At 29.4% G+C, this 25865-nt stretch overlaps 3 protein-coding genes across 4 annotated transcripts; 2 read left to right on the forward strand and 1 right to left on the reverse strand.

Annotated features, from left to right (window-relative positions):
• The first annotated feature begins 747 nt into the window (after window positions 1-747).
• On the forward strand, window positions 748-3607 carry LOC101489871 (dihydrolipoyl dehydrogenase, mitochondrial). Its single transcript, XM_004508048.4, has 2 exons — window positions 748-1098; window positions 2088-3607. Exons 1-2 carry the CDS (start codon window positions 838-840, stop codon window positions 3336-3338), a joined length of 1512 nt encoding a protein of 503 aa, XP_004508105.1. The 5' UTR covers window positions 748-837; the 3' UTR covers window positions 3339-3607.
• A 1546-nt stretch (window positions 3608-5153) lies between these two features.
• LOC101490208 (uncharacterized) lies at window positions 5154-8032 on the reverse strand. 2 transcript variants are annotated; one of them, XM_004508050.4, is made up of 5 exons: window positions 7878-8032; window positions 6937-7017; window positions 6691-6815; window positions 6409-6594; window positions 5154-5976 (listed from the first exon to the last, which is right to left on the reverse strand). In XM_004508050.4, exons 1-5 carry the CDS (start codon window positions 7888-7890, stop codon window positions 5608-5610), a joined length of 774 nt encoding a protein of 257 aa, XP_004508107.1. In that variant the 5' UTR covers window positions 7891-8032; the 3' UTR covers window positions 5154-5607. The 2 variants fall into 2 exon arrangements, with proteins under 2 accessions (XP_004508107.1, XP_004508106.1); XM_004508049.4 differs by having other exon boundaries at window positions 6691-6818.
• Window positions 8033-23471: 15439 nt separating this feature from the next.
• LOC101490747 (transcription factor MYB78) lies at window positions 23472-25626 on the forward strand. Its single transcript, XM_004508051.4, has 3 exons — window positions 23472-23820; window positions 24199-24328; window positions 24736-25626. The coding sequence occupies exons 1-3, from the start codon at window positions 23640-23642 to the stop codon at window positions 25340-25342; spliced, it is 918 nt and encodes a 305-aa protein (XP_004508108.1). The 5' UTR covers window positions 23472-23639; the 3' UTR covers window positions 25343-25626.
• Window positions 25627-25865: the final 239 nt, after the last annotated feature.

The following is a 25865-nucleotide window of genomic DNA, read 5'->3' on the forward strand; positions in this document are numbered from 1 at the left end:
AAAAACTTTAAACTAATAAAATTAATTATTATTTTCAATATAATACAAATTTCATCAAATTCATGACTGAAATCTTTAAATAAACTCATATTTTTATTCTTTATTCAATGAATTTGGTGTTGTTGAAGATGAAAATATGAGTTTATTTGAATATTTCAATTTGCAATATATTGAAGATGATAATTAATTTTATGAGTTTTGTTTGAAAATTTTGATGAATTTTTTGAATATTTGTAAATAAATAAAAAATATTGTTAATATTTTAAAACATAAAAAATCAAATTATCACTTACAATTAAAATAAATAACTGACCCAAAAAAATAATTTAAGAGACTAAAACATTCTAAAATTAAATTAAGGATCGCAAATAATATTTTAATTTTTTTTTTAATAAAAAACAATGGATTTGAGTCCACCTCGACTCCAATCAAATTAGTATTTGGTACTAAAAGCATGGCCACAGCCCACAGCTAATAGAGAATAAAATAAACAAACATTATCATTAAAAAAAACATGAACGGTCCAAGTCCAAGCAACAAAGTAAAGGCTGAATTTGCATGCGATGCGAGGATTGAATGGAAAAAAAAAAAAAAATTGATTAAAAAAAAGAGAAGAAATATATATTCGGAAATTCCCCGGTAATGGAGGGCCACAAAGGCATCATCCAAGGGCTGTAATAACGAAATGAATGACATAAATCGAACAGTAATTAATTACTAATATTATTTATAAATATTAAAGTAAAGAGAATTGGTTATAATAATTGTCTGCGTTAGGTCTGAGAAAGAGAAAGAGAGTGGCGTTTGGGTGGTGAACTGATCCAATACAATACAAAAATGGGTTTGGCTAACTTGGCTCGTCGAAAGGGTTCCGTTCTCTTTTCATCGGAAAATCTTATTAGGTACACTTTTTCTCTTAGGTCAACAAGAGGTTTCGCTTCCGGATCTGATGAAAATGATGTCGTTATCCTCGGTGGTGGTCCCGGCGGTTACGTCGCCGCCATTAAAGCTTCACAGCTCGGTTTCAAAACCACTTGTATCGAGAAGCGTGGTACCCTCGGTGGAACTTGTCTTAACGTTGGATGCATCCCTTCCAAGGTTCATTATTCATTCCTCTTATTTCTTCTCTTTCTCGATTTCGATTTCGATTCAAATTTCTACTAGTTCGTTTAGATTCTTCTCATTTATGTCTGGTGATTTTTTTTCTAAAGAGATGAGCAAAAAATACACTGAAATTGTAAATTATATGTTTGACTTTTGTTGCTTTGAGATTATTATGGTTACGTTAAGGGAAGTGGCGTTTTCGGTTTTTGGAATCTGAGGTGAAGGTTATATGGCTTTTCCAAATAATTGTTGTTTGACATAACACAATGACTTTGTTTGATCCATTTAGTTACTCCACTTAGTGGAAAAATGTTTTGGTTAATGTTGTTGTTGTTGTGCTCCAGGTATTATGGGACTGTTTGGATAAAACTTAATTAAACACTTGTAGCGGAAACTCTTATCATAATATAAGTGGTTACAAATAAGCTATTTCAAAACAAAAATTGGAATATTGTCAAATTGTTTTCATATAAGCTATAAGGCCCTGTTTTGGATGAACAGCTTAATTCAGCACCTGTAGCATAAGTGCTTATGCATAAGTTATTTCTATGGTAAAAGATAGTAAATAAAGTCAAACAATTTTCATTATTTAATATAAGCTATTTTCATAACTATCCTTAAAAGCTATGGAAATTGGTTGAAAACAGCCTCTGAACATGTCATGAACTGTTTCCATAAATTCTATTAAACAGTTTCACTAGTACTTATTCCAGTAGGTAAGCTCAAATAAGCCAATGCAAACAGGTCCTTAAGTTGTTTTCATAAGATATCTTGGAGAACTTATGGAAATAAGCTTAAAACATCTTATGGACATGTGTAAATTGTTTTCATAAGGTCTTCCTAACAGCCTCACTAGTACTAATGTCATTAGATAAGTTCACACAACTCAATCCAAACAGGTTTATAGTTTGAAAAGGCATGTAGATATCATATATATATTCTCTTTAATCCTTGTACTCATTTGGGGTTTCTTCACATTTCAGGCACTTTTGCATTCTTCCCACATGTACCATGAGGCTATACATTCATTTGCCAACCATGGGGTCAAGGTTTCAAATGTGGAGATTGATTTGTCTGCCATGATGGCCCAAAAAGATAAAGCTGTTTCTAATCTTACCCGGGGTATTGAAGGCCTATTTAAGAAAAATAAGGTAAACTATGTCAAAGGTTACGGAAAATTTCTTTCACCATCTGAGATCTCTGTAGAGACTATTGAAGGTGAAAATACTGTTGTGAAGGGCAAGCATATCATTATTGCCACTGGTTCAGATGTCAAATCTCTACCTGGCGTCACTATTGACGAGAAGAAAATTGTATCATCGACGGGGGCTCTTGCATTGACTGAAATCCCCAAGAGGCTTGTAGTTATTGGTGCAGGTTACATTGGGCTAGAAATGGGCTCAGTATGGGGCCGAATTGGCTCTGAGGTAACTGTTGTTGAGTTTGCATCGGAGATTGTTCCAACCATGGATGGCGAAATCCGGAAGCAGTTTCAGCGTTCTCTTGAAAAGCAAGGCATGAAGTTCAAGCTGAAGACCAAGGTGGTTGGAGTTGATACTTCTGGTGATGGTGTGAAGCTAACTGTTGAACCAGCAGCTGGTGGTGAACAGACCACAATCGAAGCGGATGTTGTCCTTGTATCCGCTGGTAGAACTCCATTCACTTCTGGACTTAATTTGGACAAGATAGGAGTTGAAACCGACAAGATAGGACGCATTTTGGTAAATGAAAGATTTGCCACAAATGTCTCTGGTGTCTATGCAATTGGTGATGTGATTCCAGGTCCAATGTTGGCACACAAGGCAGAAGAAGATGGTGTTGCTTGTGTTGAGTACTTAGCTGGTAAGGTTGGCCATGTGGACTATGACAAAGTACCAGGTGTTGTCTATACAAACCCTGAGGTTGCATCTGTAGGGAAGACAGAGGAGCAGGTTAAGGCACTCGGAGTTGAGTACCGTGTCGGAAAGTTCCCTTTCATGGCTAATAGCAGGGCTAAGGCAATTGATAATGCTGAAGGACTGGTCAAGATATTGGCTGAGAAGGAGACAGACAAAATATTGGGAGTGCATATTATGGCACCCAATGCTGGAGAACTCATTCATGAAGCAGCCATAGCATTGCAGTATGATGCATCAAGTGAGGACATAGCTCGTGTGTGCCATGCACATCCAACAATGAGCGAGGCTATTAAAGAAGCCGCGATGGCCACTTATGACAAGCCCATTCACATTTGAAGAGCTGGTTGTTTCTTTATTCTCTTGTTTTCATTTTTGTCCAAGGATTTTACGATGACTTGGAGAAGATACTGTGTGTTAAATTTAGATTCAAGTTTTTCATATACAAATTAGCTATTTCTTTAAATCTATGCCTGTGCATAATAAGAGGAATGATCGTGTTGTTCTAATCTTTGCTGAATAATATTTATCTCCTCTCAGGAGCTATCTTGTAATTCTGACTGTTGGTTGAAAACCAATTCAATCTCACGCATCTGAGTTCTGACCAACACTTTTGAGTGATCCATATTTATTTATGTTCTTCTTTGCTTTGCATAAGTTGACGGTGAGTCTCATATGAGTACACTTAGTTTTTCACTGAAGAATCAATTTCTGCGTGAAAGCCATTTCCACTTTGATGAGACAAGTGTTCTTACCCGTTACACAAGGGAGGGGTCTTGCTGACTGGATGAGAAAGCTCATCCATAGCTTCAATAATATGTATATCCCGGAAGGCACTCCAATGGCAAAGTCACCAATGTGATAGTTGCCACAATCTGTGTATTTGAAGAATCTTGATTAGATTAGAGGTCTTGTGATTTGTGTGTTGCTCATGTATTGAATATAGGTTAAAAGATAGAATTTGTTACAAGCTATTTGAATTACAGGATAGACTTTTAGCACACATACCTTCATAATGCTAAGTTAGTTAGGTTGAAGTCTCCTTCTGGATAGAGTTTATCCATAAACAGCTCGGTTAAAAGATCGGGTGAGCTTTGAGGTCAATATTGGATGCAGACCAGACTATTTGGTTGTAACTTAAGTTAGACCTTAGGATCGGTAATTCTATTGTGTAGCAAGTTGGCCTATAACCAGTTTTAGGTCAAAATCATAACACTATAGTCTAAGAAGTTTACCAAATTCTGATTTTAATTTTACCCATCTCGGTCAAACAAGAAAGACAAAAGGAACGGTTGCTTAAAAAATCTGCAACACCTAGAGTATGGATTAAGCTTTTTTACATTGAACAATTTAGTTTAAATGGTAAAGTAAGTACCTTCAGTTGATTAGAGAATTAATGTTTTTTATATTCTAGTGTAGTATATTCATAATTTGTTGTGTATATGTGTAATATCAGCATTGTATTGGGCTCTCCATTTGATGATGTAACACCATGGATTTGTGTGTAACACTAACAACACTATTCTATGTTGTCTCATAAATTTGGTGCAGCCTATTTGATTTTTTTGAATCAATAGAAGAATGTTGAAAAGTGTGTTGCGAACTTTTTTCTTGTATAATAGTTTTTGTTATTAACTTAATGTGTTGATAAGGATAAGGGAAAATGATTGATTGCTAAAATTATAAACCGAATGTGTTGGAATCTAACCAGGGTTCAGTGGCAATAGAACAGTCCAAATTAGTGAGCATAAACTTAGCCAAAGCTGAAGTTAATTTGTTGCCAATTTCACCTTCTTGAACTCATTCAACCCTTCCGAGTCTAAGATCTTACTCCATAATAAGTAATAAGTTTTTGTTCCTTAAGATGATAGTCTCATTAGTTTAATGTATTGAGCCTAGTATTTTCAATTCATTCAAGCTTTTTGTTCTTAATGCTACAACCGAAACTCATAATTACATATCAAAAAGGGATATTTCAAGTATTATTACAAGATATTTTAAACGAGGGTTAGCATATCAAAACATGAGGGCAGGGTAGCTGCCATGAATTCATTTAGTCAAAAGACTCAACTACCTGTCTTGCTGCAGTTGCACAGTGAATGTCACCGAACAATTGCTTTGAAAATCTAGGATAGCAAAAGTAGACGATCAGTATATTCATCCATCTCTTCTGGTTTGAAACCAGAGAATAAATTGAGCATTTATTATTAGCAAGAAAATTGTGTCTCGGTAATACTACAGAGGAATTTAAAAGAACGAAAATTGGACAGACAAAATGATTCTTGTAGACTAGTAACTCAAGTGAGTTGTGAATGGACATGTTCTTTGAGGCTCTCTTCATGGAATTTAATGTACTAATGTCACTCTAAAATTTACAACTGTGTATTTTAGTCCCATGTTTTTCTCATCCACATCAAGCACTGCATCATTTGAACGCATTCTAAATCTTGAACCTCGAAATGCATCATCACCCACTCATTTAATCAAACAAACATCATTTTCATCTTGAGTGGCCAAGACATTTCCAGGAATACCTAGATAATCAACTCATGACAAAACAATAAATAATTCGCCAAAGGTAGCAACTCCATACTTCAACTTCCTTCAGTCATACAGGATCCTCTTGCACATCTGGTCGCTTCCTGGATTGCAAAGCTAGACGGGCATCTCTCTCTCGCTCAAATTCACGATAGTCAGCTCGCTGTAAGAATGAAACCCTATCCAAATACTGGTTTGAACTCTTCTTGTAAGCATCTAGCTCATTTTCCATTCCCTTATTTTCTTCCTTAAATTCTCCCCAGTCCTTTTTGGTCTTATCAAGTACACTGAGCTTTGCTTTCTTCTTGATTTGTTCAAGGACAGCATCCACAGCAGAAGGTGCAGGAGCTTTGGCTCTTTCAATTGCCTCCTTTGAATCAGAATCTACGAGCTTTTTATATTCAATTTCTTGACCAGCAAAGTCTCGAACCTCAGTAATCTGATAACGAAGAAACAAATAAGCAAACATTCACACTCAAATGCAAATTATGCAATGTAGATGCAGGGCATAATGGTCAGTCATCAACCAAGTTGGAAAACAAAACCATTTCAGATTTTTAAATGCAAAACTGTTCACTGTATGGTATGCTCAAATTGGTTGGGGTCATCAATAGGCAACCCTAGTAAATCAAATATTGGAACTGCAACAAACAAGCTAAGACAGTCCTATGCCACAGCCTTCTTCGATATAATTCTGCTTGCCTTCACATTGAATTTGAAAAGTAAAAAGAAAAACAAACTTCAATTCACCGTCTTTACTTTTTTTATATATATTTTCCTCTCGCTTATGGCTAATTGCACAAACTTTTCCCACTTCTGTTAGATTAGCATCTGACCAAAAAATAGGGGCACTGGATAGCAATGTACTTACCACGAGTTTCCCCCTGCTTGAGGCAGAAGCAGCAGCATCATCTTTCACTGCTGCAAGAGCAGCAGCAGCAATCTTCTTGGCTTCATCGCTTGTACTGTTTTGCAGCAAACCAGGTTCATTCTTAGGTGCACATTGCCCGAGAGATTCAGTTGCCTTTGGTGCCATCCCCAGATAAGACATCCAGTTCTGTGTTCAAAGTTATTGAGTTGAAGGAAATTAAACTCAAACTAATAATTGTTAATAGAACAATGCCTATTAAAACAAGCAACGGCAAGGTATTACAGAAGATGTCTTCTTCTTTGGAGTACTTTTTGCAGTAGATTTAGGCTTGCTTGTAAAACTGCTGATAACTTTATTAGATACTCCTTTATTCATTTGTTCCCACATGGCATCAACTTGAGCTTTTACTTCTAGCAAGACAGTAGAATATGAGCAAGTTTATTAGCAACGATTGCCATAAATCTCCAAAATAGACATAGACATAGACTCATAGTTGTCTTAACATGCAGAATGAAACCAAAACCTCACCAGTAACATCCTGTTTTGCTTCCAGGCTTGCTCCTGGAACAGACTCTTTGACAGATTGTGCAGAAATCCCATTGAATGTATCTGAAACAATAAACCTAAATCGTACTCCATAGCAACTCCATCTTATATCCACAAAATAACTTTTTTTGGATAATCTATATGATAGAACTATTACTTTACAAAGAAAAAATATAGCAGAAAGGTAGCCATCATAAAAAAAACTATGTAACACCGATACCTCGGATTAAAGGCGTGTCTAGTTTCCAACAAGTGTCAGTCTTTGACACAACACATAGGATTAAGACACATGTGATTACATTTGATCACTTCCATTTTCTTACATTATTAATGGTGATTACGTGTACATGTATAGTGTCTATATCAGTGTTTCATAGCTAGAAATGCTTCTTGAAGCATATAATCACAGATTTTCACAGGTAAATATTAGTATATGCTTGAATACAAAAATTCACACAGTTCAAATTTTCAATATGTAGGACTTGGAAAACAATAACTCCAGTCCCATAAAGAATTAATGAAATGCTATTTACCCTTAGGCAAAAATCAAAATGAAGAAGTTTCAAGTAAGAGGGGAAATGCATATAGCTAAATAAAAATACAAAGAAGAAAAGCAAGAAGCACCATGAAATCAAACGTTATAATAATATAATAATAATTGTATAAGAGGTGAAACATTATTGCGATTTAGGGTTTGTGTTTAGAATCTATAGAGTTTCAGTGTAACCACTAGGAAGAGACTTAAAGCAAACAATAATTTTAAAAAATAAATAAATAAGATAAACCTAAATAGAATTATTCTGTTTCAGATTCAACAACGTTGCAACGGAGATCGTAACGGTTAAAGAGAAAGCGGAGACGGAAGAAGAAAGAAATGGTTGAATGAGAAAGTAAAAAAAAAAAAAAAGTTCGCAAGCTGTTACCGGCGGAACTCATCGCTTTGAAGATGGTGGAGGAACACTACACAACACAGCCTTCGCGTTTACTTCCTTCTTTTTCCTCTTTCTTTTCGTTTCCAAAATCACCCCTGCACTGGTTCTTGTCATCTTATTAAATTTTCTTTTCTTACGAAAATCAATTACTAATTATTATTAATTACTTTTTTTTTAGGACTATTTATCAATTATTACTAATGTTTTTAATAACAACGAATTACTAATAAAAACTAATATAATACTTACAAACAATGAAATGATAGTCTTTCACTATTTATCATTTAGACATTATACTATTAAAATAAAAAAGTAATTAATAAATAGTCCTAATAAGTAGTTAATTTATATTTGTTCCTCGTTTAAATAATAAATAGTTCATCTATATTATTTTTCTTTGTCCCTCCTCTTTAGAAAATATATATTATTCAAATTTAATAGATAAATATTATATTATTAGATTAAATATTATGTAGTTGATTAAAATATGTTAAACAAAATTGTAAGATAAACAAGCTTAATAAACATAGTCATTCACACTCGTGATAAAATCATGTTAACATATAGCAGCTAAACTTTGTCTAGGGGTGATAAATTTTGGTAGTATGTACAAGTTCTTAGGTTTAAACGTCGTTGACTCTATTGTATACCATAAAAATCATGTTAGTAGGTTTTGAGAGAATTGTTATTTGGGTTCAACTTTGAATCGTGGAGTACTAGTTCAATTATAAATAAATTAAACACTATATATATAGAAAATAATAATTTATATATTTAATGCATTAAAATTTTAAGTAAAAATATAGATCTCTTGTGATTTTAAAATGTTTGACTGTTTGTTAATTAACTATTATCGAAATATTATTATTTATCAAATCCTATAAGTGGTTTTTAGATTTAAAAAAAAAAGACATAAGATTAAGTTGGCCTTGTAGTTAAAATGCCTTAGTTGTTATTGCTTGGTGTGGTTTAATCCATCTATGTCACTTTTTTAAAGTATTTTTAAGAGTAAATATCTATTTTAGTCTCTGAAAATTTTTAAGAGATTCAATTTAATTTAAAAATAAAATAAAAATACTTTTTAGTCTTTAAAATAAATAAATTAGATTAAATTAATCTTTATGTGAACTATAATTAGAAAATTGTTTTTTTTTTTTGTTGACATGTCTGATAATTAATCAATTTGATTATCCCAGATATAATTTTTTTTTAAAGGAACAATTATATCCTTGACAATAATTAAAAATAGATAATTAAGTCTCTCACAATAATTAAATGAACAATTTAATCTCTCTAACAGAAAATCCACTAAATCATAATATAATTTAAAAAAACAACGTCAATAATATCAAAATTAAACCACAACGATATCAAAATAATCTAAAACACAATATATAAAAATAAAAATAAAAACAAGTACCAACATATACCAAAACCAAATATTTGTGTACCAATACGTACCAAAACAAAATATCCAAAAGTGTCCAAAACAAAATATATGTGAATCATACTTTGATAGTTGAAATGACACATCTATGTAAATGGTGGTATCTTGATTACATGATTAGTTGCTTTGTTGACTCTATTCATCTTGGCAGGTCTCTTTTTGCAGGTGTTTTCATAATGTTCAGTTTCTCCTCACTTTGGACAAGTTATTTTGTATCTCTTTTTAATTTTGTGTTGTTGATTGCCATACATATCTTCTGATACAAAGTCTTTTCTCATATGCTTCTTTGGTCTTCCCAATCGGCCTTTTTAATTTTGGTGTTTTGGTTTTGGGTGGTCGGTGATAATCCAATAATCTTGGTTGTTGAGATTTTAAATGTAGTACTCATAAGTAGCATTCAATGCATCCACTATCAGCCACTTATGCACATGATTCTTGGACCTCTCGTTCAAATATGCTAGAGCTGCAATAACATGTTCACAAGGCATGTCTGTCAGCTGCCACAACTGACAAGTGCAAGTACATAATTTTATGTTGACTTCAACTGATGACTTGTGTTTGTGAACCTCAAATTAACCATCTTCACATGTCGAGGTAGGTGTCCACTTATTGCTCTCTACCTTTAATTCATTTTTGTTGAAATGGTGTTAGTATCCCTTTGCATATTGCTAAGACTCTTTTATGGGATGACATCATCCTCATCAAATAACACCTCAACTCTTCTAACATTGTTAAAATAGGTCTCTCTGTACTTGACAATCTTGCTATTTTTAGACTTCACATAAGTCGTTGGTGATGTTACCCACCTAGGATAATGACAGTAATAGGCATTCATCCATGTTGTAGGGTTAATGTTGTTTAAGTAACTCCATGCTCGTTCATTTAGTATTTTCAATCTCTCGATGTGTGCTTTAAACTCTGCTTCATTAATGTTTTTTTAACATTGCCACATAATTCCTTGTCCTTCCATTACTTGATAAAATTCTTCCAAATATGCAACACACAATTTATATGTCGAGCATGTGGCATAACTTCCTTCAATACAAGTAATAACCTCTGTAAAGACAACACAATGATATTATGTTAAATATGCCTAATAAACTTTTTTACAAAAAATAACTAGTTAAAACACAGTTCACATGCATTTTCATGCAACATCAATTTATCTTATGTTGATCTGATATGAAGTTTCACCCGTATATGACATGGTCTCCTATATCACTTTCTAATAGAGTTAAAAACCACTACCAATTCTCTTTTGTCTCAGCATCTACCACATCATACGCAATAACACAAAATTGATTATTTGCATCTTGGCCAATTGCTAATAAGAGTTGTCCCCCATGATATTCTTTCAAAAAACACCCATCAAACTCTATGAAATGTCTACACCCAACTTTAAAATCTATCTTGCATGCATCCAACCAAAATATACAAATCTTTCAAACAATGGAAGGGATCCCACCATGTGGATACGTTCATCTTTGCAGTTGATTTAGGGTTGTTTCTCAACAACTCATTGAAGTAGTCCTAAGTCCTTCTATATTGATTTTTTTCACAACCTTATACTGCTTTCTTTGCTGATTTTGATGCACACCAAAACCCTTTTTCATTATGTCAAATGTTGTGTCCTTTTAAGGTCATATTGTATCATCAAAGTTTGCTCCAATTTCTTTGCAACTCACCATATATTAGCTTATTTGTTCTTAAACACTCTGGAACATGTATGTTCTAACACAAATGTATTTATTTTATAGGTGTTAGACACATTATTCAATGAACAAAGTGCAACCCTGATCAATCATCAGCTTTGCAAATAGCCCTAACACGTTCAGTATTATTCTTATTTCACTTAAATTGTCTTCCAAGGGCAATGTTGTAGTCTTTAACAGCGTTCTTAAAATCAATCAATCTAGTAAATTTAATCCCAATTTCTAGAGTAATTTCACCAAACATAAAAGTTGGATTAAACAAGGGGAACACATGCATTGATCTCCTCTCATCGTTTGTAGATTATGGAGTTTTCATCTCCTCAAAGTTAAAGGCATATCCATTGGCCTCAAATGAAGCTTGGTCATTATCTTCATTTGTGTGATTCATTTTCCGACACGACTTTTACTATCTTATCATGCAATTCATCATAATTGGTTATCTGAAAAAATTAAGGAGTAAAAAAATTATGAGACATTATTAATAGCAAGGACTATATTTGGTGCACATATTAGGAACACAATGAAGAACACGATTAAAGCAAGGTAATATGGGGCAACACTGTACAATAAGGACCACAATGAGGACAACTTTTTTTACAAGGCAATAGTTCTACAAACTAGATACAAAAGTCAACTTCAACAAATTAACAACATAAAACAAAATAAAATAATGGGGACCACATAAAAATAAGGGAATTAAAATATCAACTTTAACTCATTGTTAACACATTAAAGCCAGATCAAGAATCACAACATGACAAAGCAAAGAATGGAGCAAGAACAAAATAAACCACAACATGACAAAGTAAGAACCAAAAATCCTATCAACGATAAACAAAATATCTATAAATCGCAAATGTCAAATAAAAAATTCACATATAATAACAACAACAATGCAAAAATCGCATGAACATTACATGAAATCGCATCTTCAAAACACACGAGCAGAAAGAACAATAACGCACCTTCAGAAACGCGAGCGCGAAAAATAAAAATGTGAGAATAAAGAAGAAAATGCAGCTTCTGAAACAAATCACAAAGACAATGAAAGTCACACATTTAGAATCGCATACCACTATGGAATCAAAATGACTTTTATCTTAAACGTGTAGTTTCTCTAGATGAAATAACGCTAGAGTTTTTCAGGGACATTTTATTTTTTGCAACAAAATTTTTATTTTAACCTTTTCCAAATATTTCGCATGTATACAGGGTTTTGACACCTAGATCAAATAAAATTTCAACTCAGCACAATACATTTAATTTAAAAAAAAAAAGCTTTGAGCGAATGACTAATTTGTTCCAATTTATTTTTCTTAAGTACTAAAATGTATTTTTAATTTTTTTAAGGATTTAATTGAGGCTTTTCAAATTTCCTAAAGAGCAAAATTGGTCATTGGTCTATTTTTAAAGTCTAATAATATTGGCAGATAAGTATTGCACCACGTGTGTATTATAATATCTAATATCATTTTATGTCGATATGTTCAAAGTCTCATAATCTTTTGACTACACATCATTATGATTTTTAGGGTGTGGTTGACTAAAGTAGATGAATAAGAAGAGATATAATATTTTAAATTTTATGTGTTTGGTTCAATTTTTAAAAGAAAAATGAACGAAAAATATCTCTTTAAATTGTTTTTGTCATTTGTCTCTTTTGACGGGATTTGGAGAGAAGTAGAGAATATTAATATGACATTAAAACTATTAAAAATATATCCATTTCTCTTGATCGTAACACCCTTAAAAATTCATCTCACTTGTTCATTTTCATTAAATTAAACAAACTTTCAAAATTAGATGGCTAATCAAAGAAAAAACTAAAATTACGAAATTAAAAATAAAATGACTAAAATTGTTGTTTGACCTTAATAATGGAATCAAAATTGTATACAAGAAAGAAAGAAAAAAAAGTTGAAGATCGATAAACAACTATCTCTGTAAGTTTCGTGGATATGATCTTTAAACACAAAAAATAAAAATGAAGCCACCGAATCTAAGAAATAGAAAGTTGGAGAAATTCCAAATGAAATGTCATTTTAACAACGTGGACTTAATAAGTGCCATTGAATCTGGACTAGATATCTTTCTTCTACTCTTATTGTCTTGTTAATTTTGTCGAAATTTTTGATACATCACTTTCTCATGCTTTCTCTTATCACAACTTGTGTTGTCATAATCTTCATCTTTTCCTCAACATCTTTGTTGTCTACTTTCGTGACCTTTCATCTTTCCAATAATGAAAATTACATTCAATAAATTAAAATGAAAAATTAACAGAATTACCAATGTAAAATTAAGACTATTCCAGAAGAAAGAGAAACATAGAGAATGTATGTGTTAACAATAGAGAAAGAGACAAGGGCAGAGGGAGAAGGATAAATTATTCTAGAGTTTCGAAATGCAAGTTGGTATCATAACTAAAGTTTCAAGACAAAATTACTTTTAATAATAATTAATATTAGACTAAACTTCCAATTGTTATGATTTTTTTAACAAATTGTAAATTCTAATTTATCATTTAAAATTTGGAGTAAAAATATCATGAATGATAGATAATTAGTTACTGACATAATCTCTAGAGACGAAAAAATTAAAAGTTGAAAAAAAAAATATAGAAAAGAAGAGATAAATTAAGAAAATATCCATTAATTTATACTATATAATAATATTATAATCTCTATTACATTGACAAAGTCTTATCAATTAAGACATGTGATATGTGTTTGTAATCTTTGTATTTTTGCCTTTATTTCTATTTCAAAATAATAATAAATAATTTTTTAAGGTGAGAGAGTAATGAACGGTGGAAATATAAAAATTAAATGTGTTGGTCTCGCTCTCTATGTGGTTTAATTATCTTCTTGCTTTATATGTAAAAATGCTAATTTGTATACATGATTATAGTAAAATCCTTAAAATACTATTATGTATGGTAACACAATAATAGTAAATATATTGATTTTCAAAAGCGCAATTGATTTTCTCTTCTGCTTAATATTTACATGTCGATAGCTTGTGGGCATAATGTTGGTTTTTGATGACTTATTTGATTGGATCCAAGTAAAACGACATATTTGATTGTTACTATCGTTAAGGTGGTGTATCTCTTCATAATCTTGATCTTTGATACTGAAGATATAGCCCATTAATATTTCAAAAAACAATACACACAATGACACCTCCCATCCTTTGTGGCACCAATCACAACTAGACATCAAACCTTGCAATTGATACGATATATAAGTTGAATTTGGATATCGTGCGACTTTCTAATTGTCTCTGTGTGATTTAAATGGTTAATATCTCAAGCACATTTTATTTATATTTTATATCTCAAGCACATTTTATTTCTCATATTGTAGAGCTTTACCTAAATATCATCTTGCTTTCTTTGTCAAAATCAAAACCGTGTGTATAATGTCTAAAGATCACACAACCTTAAAATGAAATTGAAAAGATCCTAGATAAATGATAAGTTATAGGCACGTGTCTTGGATATTGCGCCACCGGGCACGTGGCGTGTCTTATATCAAGCACGGTCACCAATAAACACAACACGTATGGTGTGAAATCTCTCTTGTAAAGGTAACCAGATAATGGCATTTGTTCTAATTTTGATACATTTTGATTTGAACAATCAAAGTACATAAAAAGGATCTTAAATAAACAGACTCTATGTGCTACTTGTGATTAAAACTGATTAAACCAAAACAAAATAGTATAATTTCTCATTTAGAATGAAATATAAAAGTATTTAAAAAATTAAGATATCTGTTTAAAAACACATATACATACATATATATATATATATATATATATATATATTATTTTAAAATTAAGTTAATATTTATCTGTTACTTTCTATTTGTCATTTTTGTACAATATTTATGTTTCTATTAACTTGTCGTTTTGAAATAAGTTCTATGAAACATTGATTAATAATTTGTCAATAACACCTTTATATATTTAATGTAAAAAGAAAAATATTAGAGTGTGATAATCAATTAGTTAAAACGAAATGGGTAATAAATATGAGTTTTATAAGAAAATAGCAACTCCAATCTTTATTATAAAAAAATATTTAAGATTTTCTTGATCCTAGCTATTATAACAAAATTAAAAGACACAACTTTTAAGATGTATTTATTCTTTAAAATATTTTTTATCCTCATTTAAATATTTATATAAATAAATCTAAAAACGACTAGTACATATTCGTTTCTAAATATAAGACTATTTTGATAAATTTCTTTGTACCTTTTTATAAGTGATATCTTTTTTTATTTTTTAACTATATTAATTATTTATTTACTAACGTACTTCTAATTAATTTACATATTTTTTGCAATCAACAATAAATATATTTTAATATAATATAATTTAACTAATTATCTCTTGTCAAGAATAATCATGTAAAAACAATTGTTAAAAAATTTAATACAACAAACAATTTTCTTAATTCTCATTGTTTTGTCTAAAGGTCTTATAGATAGGGAGGAATAGATTATTATGGTTATGGTGGGGTAGACTACCCTTTGAGTTTGTGGAATGAGACATACAAAAGGGAGCCTGTAAATCATGAAGGGAGCACTGCCTATTTTGATGTACATAACTTTTTGCAAATATAGAGTTTGAAACCAACAAAGTTACGTATGCTTTATAAAATTGGCAAAGACTAGGGAACACAAATTCATGCTTAGGATTATATTATTGCTTTGTAACCTTAATAATTTAGTTCCAATTAATGTCCAAGCGTGCGTCTAAATTAAGGACAAGACAATAGTGGTCGTTCTTTTTTCTTTTTAGATATGCTTTGGCGTCTTGTTTGGATTATACAAGTTAAATTTGGTTTTGGTCTCGTGGGAAATGTACACATGTCTATCTTAAAATACTTGGCTATAAAAGAGAAAAGGGGGAATCTACTTCTAATTTTCATTCCATATAGAAAAACGTAAGTGTTTCACATTGAACTATTTTTGTTGTTGTTGATATAATAAAGTGTTTCACGTTGAACTATTAGTTTAGTGTTTTTAGGTTATACACATTATGCATATTTAACTAAAAATAGAATAAAGAGAAAGCTTTTGGAACTTGTGTGTAGCTATAAGCCGGTCCATAGGGACAAATGAGGATGCATTTTGATAGGAAAAAAGATCCATATATGTAGAGAGATAAGTACAAATGGAAACTCTAATCTAAATAGAAAGAGTATAAAAATAGAATACTTAAACCTTTGCCAAAATAAAATAAAAAGAAACAAATGAAGGAGTCGTATAGATTTTTTTTTTCCTTCTTCATGTTTATATATTTGATTTCTACAACTATAGGATGCATCCGCAGTAATTAAAATCATGAAATAATTAAAATTTAATCAAATATCAATACAACTAAAGATTAAAATTTGATGTTCTCAGTGAATTTAATTTTAACTAAAACCCGTTAATTAATTGGGTATCGCCCACAATATTTGAAATTTTCAAATAACTGAGAGTTTATTATAAAGTTATATATACAAATTATAACTAAATGCATTGATGAGAGTGTGCATTTTATAACAACGAGACATCACATGATATGATACTACAACATGACATCATCTAAAAATATATACATCCATATATCAAGTTATAAGTAAACGATGTCGATAAGATATGTGAATACAATGTATTTAGTTCATTTTTATTTTGTTTGAATTTTTTCACTTTATTATTATTATTATTATTTTATTTTTGTGTGATAATTCAGTTTTATTCCACTCCTTAATTTGTACTATTCTACCTTTTATACCTAACAAAAGTATACTTCTTAAGAGGGGAACAAATACTCTCTTTGCGGGGTTTTATATATATTCATATAGGTGAAATAATAGGGTAAAGAGAGGTGTATGTAATTTTAGTCAAAGACGCTTTGGATATTAATGATTTGGCCAAAGTAAAGATGAATAAGAAATTCTATGGTTTTTGAGTTAAAAACTAAAACATAATAGTGTGTGCAATTTGATTAAGAAAAGGAATGTCAACCCTTAAAACCCGGCAATCTTTTGACAAGTTAGCACGAAACTAGTTACTATGGATTATCATGTCTCTGTCGCTCTCATTCAACCCAAAATATTCCTTTGTCTTTGTTCCCAACAAAGTGCCTAATTATGTGAAATATTAATATTGCTAAACTTGCTTACTTCTATTAGACAATTCTTTTATAGCTAATAATAACATAATTGGTTATGTTAGTTAGTTAGTATGTGCTGATTATAACAACTAATCACTTAACTACATTTAAGACCCAAAATATATCTTTTTAATTGTTATTGCTTCAGATATTGTCTCTCATAAATTTTCTTTATTTTTAACTCTTCATCCAGTGATTAAGAGGAAGTGATTTAAGGTTATTTTTGGGCTTAAAATTACACCTTAACTCATTTTTTTTTTCTCTTTTTAATTAAATAAGTATTTTTCAAATATATATTTATATTTTTTTTCGTCTTAATACGACTTTTGATTTACGTTGTGTTGAAGTGTTCGTTTCTTTTAAATTGATAAATTAACTTTGATGAAGTGTAGATTCAAATTTAATCAACGATTTTAGCGTCTTCAATATGAGCTTAAAAAACATGTGAATACTAGACACTTCAATTTAATTGATTACATTTGTAGTCTTTGTTACAATATTAATTATAAACATTATGTCTTACTATTAATTTGAATGTTTTGAATTTATTAATATTTATTTTTTTTTTATTTTAGTGATTTTGAATTGAATTTATTCTCTATCGATGTAACTTTTATCAATTTAGGTGAAGATATATCTTTTATTAGTAAAACAATATTAAGCTATTATGTGTGATTTTGTATTGTATCTGAGAAGTCTGTACATTTCAAATGAGAGAGATACAATATGAGTCGACGGAAGAAGCATATTGATATTTTATTCCTAACATAAAATCTGGTATAAATAATCGTTTTCTGAGGCATGTGTCACTAACTTAATTGACACCTAATGTGAAATGATTAAAGTATTTTATCTATTGCTTTTTAACTATTATTTTTATAGAAGAATTTTGTTTTTATTTATTTGTAATTTTTAAAGTTCACTATAATATTAATTATTGTTTTGTCAATATATAATATATTTAAGGCTAAATTACATTTGTGGTCCTTTAACTTAATTTCAGGTAACGTTTTAGTCCTTTATCTTTTTTTTTTTCGACTTGGTCCTTTATTTTAATTTTAAGTGACAATTTGATATTTTATGTTTTAAAATTTCAACAATAATATCATTTTTTGTACAAAAATTCAAAAAAATTTCAATCAAAACTCATAAAATTAGTTATATTCTTCAATATAATACAAGTTTCATCAAATTCGTAACGTAAATCTTCAAATAAACTCATATTTTCATACTTTATTTGATATTTTTAGGAATAAAGGACTAAATCGGAAAAAAAAAAAAAGATAAAGGACTAAAACGTTACTTGAAATTAAGTTAAGGGACCACAGATGTAATTTAGCCTATATTTAATTATTCATTATAAAGAAAAAAAATAAGTGAGATAAGTTAATAAATGGTTAAGGATATTATAGAAAAATCTCATAAATACACTCAAATAATAGTTATAAAGACATTTTATTTGTTCGAGCATGAATTCAAATATAAAATTCTCCACTACTTCACAATTAATATTTGTGAAGGTCTTAGTTGCTACAAACAATCGATGACTTTGGTCATTACAAACATACGCGGGTTTAAAAAAACCATGTGGAAACTAAAAAGAAAAAAAGAAAATCATAAAAGAAGAAAAATATTTTTAAATAAATAAATAAATAAATTATAGAAAAAAAAACTGATGGACTACAATATCAACTCTGTCTAGCAGCAAAAAATAATATAGTTAAAACAAATAGATCAAAGTTCTTATTATAATTGAGCTTTGTAGGGGTCTTGGACGCAACAAAGTTGAATTTTTTTCCTCCTCTCATTTCTTAGGACTTTTTGCACCAATAATTTCCACATAATTGAAATACCACAATTTATGAGAGATTTTTTCTAATAGTAATTAATCTTTCTAGAGTTGATCACTCATATGAATTTTTCTTGTAGTGATAGTTCTCTCTTTCTACCAAAATGACTTTATTGGTTTATAGGAGCAATTGTTAATCGTGAAAAATAATATGAAATGTTAAATCAATCATCTATAAATTAAGATGGATGCGCTAAGTCATATTTTTTTAAATTATTTAATCAATTAGTTTAATTACATTTAGAATTTTATCAAACTACATCTATAAGTAATTAGTGTCTAGATGGACACTTCTGTATTTGTTTATTTGCGATAACATGTGTAGTTATAAATGGTAATTTTATGTGTAATTTTCAATTTGATGGCTGATAAAATATTAAAGAAAAGATGGGCAAATATAGAAGAAAAAGAATCAAAGTGAGAAGGCTTGAAATTAATTTGACACTCATAGTATTATTTGAAAATAATTTTTTTGATAGTTTGATAATTGTAATATGAAAGAAAAAAAAAGGATATATACTTAGGGTGAGAATATGAAATTTATTTTCTCTTTTCTTAAGGAAATCAAGTAAAACATAAAAATATAAAAACGAAATAACCATTTAAAAAGTTAAATTAAAATTAATAGTAACTGCTATGAATAAATATGGTGGTATTTTTTTTGAGGAAAATAATACCAATTCCTTTATTTATTTATTTATTTATTTATTTATTTATTAAATTAAAGTTTAAATGAGTTGGATTATAGAATTTATTAGGATTAAGTCAGACTTCAAAATTTGAAAAACTAATTATTTAAAGATCATCAAAATTAAATTCATTGTAAATCAACTCCTTAACATCTGATTTTTTTTTCATTAACAATTCATTTCCTTTAATACGTATAGATGTAACAATCACGTCACATTTTAAATCTGGAAGATTCAAGCTACTACTTCGCTGATGATTAAAGCTTAATTCATTTTTCAAAGCATGATTAATTAATCCTATCAAAAGGGCATGCGAGATAACTAGTTAGGTACATGGTTTTGTTTACATTCCATAGGTTGCCCTCAAAAAATAGATATATGGAATTTCATAAAGTTGATTGAACACTTTCTTACAAGTTCTTAAAAATGTTGTACTTCAATTTATGTGCATATGTATTGGCCACAAAGTCGTCAAGATTCCCAATGATAGTATCCCAACTATTGTTCAAAAATGTTTAAGAAGTGATCTAATAGTATAATTGCCACTTTATTGTATATTGATTACGATGTCACCCATAAAAAGGCACATTGTAATTTATTTTTCCTTATAATTGATGGTAATCAACAAATTATATCTTTTTGTTTTTGTAATTGTACTAGCTTAAGTGACCCATGCCAAGGGTCAGTTATTTTTTACTCATAAAATTATAGATTGTTTTAGATAATTAATTGAAATTTGTGTTATTGTTTTAATAATTATATAGAATTATTAATACAATGTCATGTCTTCTCTTATTATTATATGTATATATGTTCTATTTGGAATCTTGGATATTAATATATCCTATGTGAAATAATGTACTTAATTAGATTTTATTTTTTGTCTTTATCTCTTCGATTTTTCAGTGAAATAATTGCGGTAATAAGAAGTTAAATCAAGAGATAAGTAAAATTTAATTATAAAAATAAAAAAATTATTTAACCTATTTTTAATTTTTCAAAACATTTGATATAAATAGATAGATTTAAGCTAAATATATATACAAAGAAAGATGCAGCTTCTCTAATTTACGGGCCTCATAAAAAATTCAAAATGTACGTTTCGGTCGTATATCTAGATTGTCAGTTGTAGAATAATAATATAGTTTATGTTATATTGATTAGTTTTGTGTGTTAATTTAAAATTGAACAATTTATATTATATAGTCAGTTACACAGTAAAACATTTTCAATCATCAATTTGGATCAAACAACATAGAATTTGCAAGCAGTATTCATTTTGGTATTTTTTTTAAAAAAAATTGTTTGATACCCATTATTGGAGTGTACCATTTTGCTTTTTGCACCGTCTTAGTAGCTTTTTAATTTAAAATTTAGTATCTTAACCAGAATGATAAGATGGTTAGAAAAGGGAATTATATAGATAAATTAATGATTACACATTACAAGTGACAAAAGCATTGCTTACGTCCTCACAAAAATAATATTGCATTATATAGTACTGCACATATAAGAATTTCAATTAATTAATAAAAGCACATAAGTTTTTTACTTTTATACATGTGATTGTCATGTAACAACTCAATATTTGCACGATTTTGTATGCACACTGCACATATATCACAATCATGTATTAAATACACAACTATTATTATTCCTTGAACTCAAATTGTTAAAGAAATTTACTATATACAAAAAAGGATACTAGTGTTTAAATATCAAAATGATAAATCAAATATGATATATTTCTTCTTTACTTATATGAGGGTATTTTTGAAATCTGTATATGTATAAGATGAAAAGGAACCTAAATGTATATATATTAATATATTGTAGCCGTCGAAGATAAGGAGTATGTAGAAATATGCCTTGCAAGTTGCATCAAGACAAAATTGTTGAATTATACTACCTTAGTCGCACAAATGTTATCATTTCATTTCACATAGATTAACGATAAATTATAAATGAATAATAATACTTTTTATCAAATTAATTTCTTATTAGTCATTGGTTAATGAATAATGCTAACAAGACAAAGTGCCATTATTAATAGTAATTAGGGAATAGTCCGATGAATTGATATAATAAATAAGAGTATATTAATATAAAATAATAAATAATATTTTATTGATAATATGCATAAACAAATAATATGAAATAAGTAAATTTGATAAATGAGACCGATGAAATATTAGTCTTACTAAATTTATATAAAACTCACATAATTTAATGATATATATGATTTTTGACGAATAAAAGATAATGTATTAAAAAATAAGTTAGAGAATATATTGTTTGTGCTTCTCGTGATTAATTATCATTATAATCAATGTAAAGTAGAAAATGTTAATTAGTCTCTTTGGTTACACTTGTTTATTAATTAGTTGTTCACATTTGCTATATGAACCTTATTGTAAGTTTGTAACTTGGTGTAATCACCATTCTTATTATACCAAACTTGGGGAGAGAAATGACAAATCTCAAAAGATGTTTCACATATTCTTATGTGAACTCCAAAAGTACACATATAGACTCTCCTTCATCTCAAATAACCTTAAGGGGTTTAAGGTTGTCTCTAGTAGTCACTTTGTCTAAAAAATATTTGACACGGCAAGGGAATGAGCTGCCCATAAAAATATTTGATCTTGGAACTTAACCCTCAATAGAGCGAAGTTATTTTGGTTCATGAGCTACCCCGTAATAATATATATTTAGTCACTCTAAATAAATTTAATAGAAATAAAATTAGAGAAAATAAAAAGTTAAAAAAATTATCACTTAATTAATATATTTATTTGCATATTTTTTATTACAAGAAACGATATGCATTGATTCAATAATACATCAATGCAATTCAAATCTGCTAAAAACATAAAAGTTTAATTTACAAACATATTTACAACACCCAAATTAATAGTATAAAATGACAACATAGCACAAAACGACAACATGTCTATAAATATGATAAAATTCAAATGTATGAAAATATATATCTCTAGATTTATAACGTTGACGACACAAAAATTATTGATTTAAATATGCAATCAATCAAAATTTCTATGTTGATTTGAATAAAAATAAACACTGTACCAAAATACAAGAAAAAAAATGTCGCACCAAAACAACCAAAACAAAAAAAAAACATCATGTTAAGACAACGAAATCACAACAAAAAGTATAATGTTATTGGAACGCAAAATTTGACATAAAATTATACAAAATATAATATCGTATAAAATTTATATTTCAATAACACTGTTCCAACAAAAAATACGGAAAAAATTTATATAAAAATCACTTATTTAAATAAAATGAAAAAAAAAATTTAAAGAAATAAAATTGAAAAAAAAATAGTCATAAATTAGCATGAGAAAGATGAAAAAGAACCTAGAGTAAAGGTTTAAGAGAGGCGATCGAAAAAATCTTAGTATGAGTATCCTTTATATTATATATAGTTAATTTTAATAATGTGAACAGAAAATAACATTTAAGAAAAAATAATTTATAAAATAAATGGTTATTAATTAAGGAGATATGAAGAATAAAAGATGCACCGAGTGAAGTTACATAAACCGATAATGAGCACGCAAGCAGAGAGAAAGAAAGGAGAAAAAGTCAAAAGAGTCATACTCTACTTAAATTAATTACTACAAACTGAGTTAAATAATCCTTCCTAATTCCTAATTCCTAATTCCTAATTCCTAATTCCTATTCCCAAACCCAAGTCAACTAGTCGTTTTCTTTTTTCCTACCTCAATAACATGCATATATATGCATTCATTTTTCCCTCAACTATTTATAAAAAGCCTCACCTCTCTTTCATTGTAATAATATTAATCCAACACCAAAATCTCTCTCTCTCTCTCTCAATCTCATAAATCAATGGATGTAATTAAAGAAAGAGAAAACAACAAAAAGAAGAAGAGCATGGTGAGTAGTAGTTGTAGTGAGGATGAGATGGATCTACGAAGAGGGCCATGGACCATAGATGAGGACCTCACACTCATTAATTATGTTGCTACTCATGGGGAAGGTCGTTGGAATACCCTAGCCCTCGATGCTGGTAATTCTTAACTTCATTATTTATTTATTTCTCTTATAATGGAAATGCATAACATCCATTGAGTTGGCATGTTAAAGCCAAACTTTGTGCTTTTGTCACTAAATTTGATCATGATAGTGAAATGAGATATATGTGGATCTACTTAATTCTCTCTAGCTACCTACCTAGGTTTTTTATTTTCTTAATATTGTTTGATATATAATATATATCATCAATTGGTTCGTCACAAATTGCTTTCTATACCCACTTGTGATATATAAAAATGGATTCACACCTCCATCAATGTTTAGGAATAAAATTGGGATACTCTCTTTTTCCCTTATTAGTATTGATATTTTTTTTAAAATATATTTATATATTAACGAATTGTTGTATTAGGTCTCAAACGAACAGGAAAAAGTTGTAGATTGAGGTGGCTTAACTATCTTCGTCCCGATGTTAGACGCGGAAACATAACACTCGAAGAACAACTTTTGATTCTTGAGCTTCATACTCATTGGGGTAACAGGTAATTAAATACTATATATATATATGTCAAATATTACCCATGCATCAATTTAAAATATACCAATTTTTTTAACAAAAGTATACACCAATTATTCCGATCTCAAATTTGTTTATTATCCATCTTTTACTAATTTATGTTTTAAACCGTCACAATTTTTTAGTTGAGCACCACGTATTCTCTACTTTATGTTAGAAAATATTTTTGTTTTTAATTATAAGCATTCATTCTATCAAAGAAAGTGGATGTTTATAGATTACAATTAATATCGATTTTCAATTGATATGTGATTTTTAGGGTATTGGAATACCAATTTTTTTCTCATTAAAATTAAAATTATGTGCATCCATGTTAATTTTTTTCATTATTAATTTTAGCAAAATTTGTTTAATGAATATTGAATGAATCAGATGGTCCAAAATAGCTCAATATTTACCGGGAAGAACTGACAACGAAATAAAGAATTATTGGAGAACTCGTGTACAAAAACTCGCTAAACATCTGAAATGTGACGTGAATAGCAAGCAATTCAAGGACAGCATGCGCAACCTTTGGATGCCAAGATTAGTTGAACGCATTCAAGCAGCCGCCACTGCCACCACCACCACAAGCGTTGCCGCGAATAACACACACACCATCAATAACAGGGACAAATTATTAATGAAGTCAAGTCCAACAATTATAAACGATGAATTTGTGAGTTCACAGCCACATATGACACAAAGTTATAGTACTCAAGAATACAACAATACATCCTCATCATCAAATTCATTTGGGAATAATAAGGTCTCAACAACATTATTTGATTTGGATGATAATAGTAACTATTACACAAAGGATAATAACCCTAATCCTAATTTAGATTATTATCAACCATCTCATCAACATAGCTTCTCAGATTGCATCATGGAGCCAAACACACCGTGGATCATGCAAAGTGGGGACTCATCAGACATTTTTTGGAATGCTGAAAACATGTTGTTTTTACAGCAACAACTCATGAATGATACCATGTAATAAATACATATTTTTAATTAATGGGAGTAGACATGGGAGATATTTTATAATGAGAAAAAAAAATAGAAAAATCATATTTAGGACACACACAAAGGATGTATTGACATATATCTTAAATTGTGGATTATAAATATATATAGATTATAGCATAATTAAAGATAAGGAATTGGAGGGAAGGGATTATTTTTCAGTTTAGTTTTTTCCCTTTAAATTTTGTGAGGAGGTTTGTGAAATATTGTAATTTATACTTTCTTTATATGATTTCATTCTTTGGAATTGTTAAATTTGTGTTGATGGTTTATTTTAATTGATATATGTGTGATCTTAATATTAATGCTTCTTTGGTAATAATTGGTAGCTATAGTGTGAGTGCATGATAGATTAATGTTTTGGTTTACATGATTAAATAGTTATAATTTAAAGATGAGCATAATTAATGGTTCCATATAGCATGTCTTTTTCATTCTCAAAGTCCCTACTTAAACTGTTATTCTATTAGAAAGTTGAAACCTTGTCCACGGGG

The sequence above is a fragment of the Cicer arietinum genome, chromosome 7 (assembly GCF_000331145.2).
Source record: "Cicer arietinum cultivar CDC Frontier isolate Library 1 chromosome 7, Cicar.CDCFrontier_v2.0, whole genome shotgun sequence".
Classification (NCBI taxonomy): domain Eukaryota; kingdom Viridiplantae; phylum Streptophyta; class Magnoliopsida; order Fabales; family Fabaceae; genus Cicer; species Cicer arietinum.

Bases quoted from the DNA above. Each gene is read 5' to 3' on its own strand.
- LOC101489871 (XM_004508048.4), top strand. From the start codon at position 838: ATGGGTTTGGCTAACTTGGCTCGTCGAAAGGGTTCCGTTCTCTTTTCA. The intron at 1,099-2,087 runs GTTCATTATTCA...TTCACATTTCAG, and splicing joins TTGGATGCATCCCTTCCAAG to GCACTTTTGCATTCTTCCCA.
- LOC101490208 (XM_004508049.4), bottom strand. The intron at 6,595-6,690 runs GTAATACCTTGC...CTTTGAACACAG, and splicing joins CAAAGAAGAAGACATCTTCT to AACTGGATGTCTTATCTGGG. The intron at 5,977-6,408 runs GTAAGTACATTG...CTTCGTTATCAG, and splicing joins CAAGCAGGGGGAAACTCGTG to ATTACTGAGGTTCGAGACTT.
- LOC101490747 (XM_004508051.4), top strand. From the start codon at position 23,640: ATGGATGTAATTAAAGAAAGAGAAAACAACAAAAAGAAGAAGAGCATG. The intron at 23,821-24,198 runs GTAATTCTTAAC...TTGTTGTATTAG, and splicing joins TACCCTAGCCCTCGATGCTG to GTCTCAAACGAACAGGAAAA. The intron at 24,329-24,735 runs GTAATTAAATAC...TGAATGAATCAG, and splicing joins CATACTCATTGGGGTAACAG to ATGGTCCAAAATAGCTCAAT.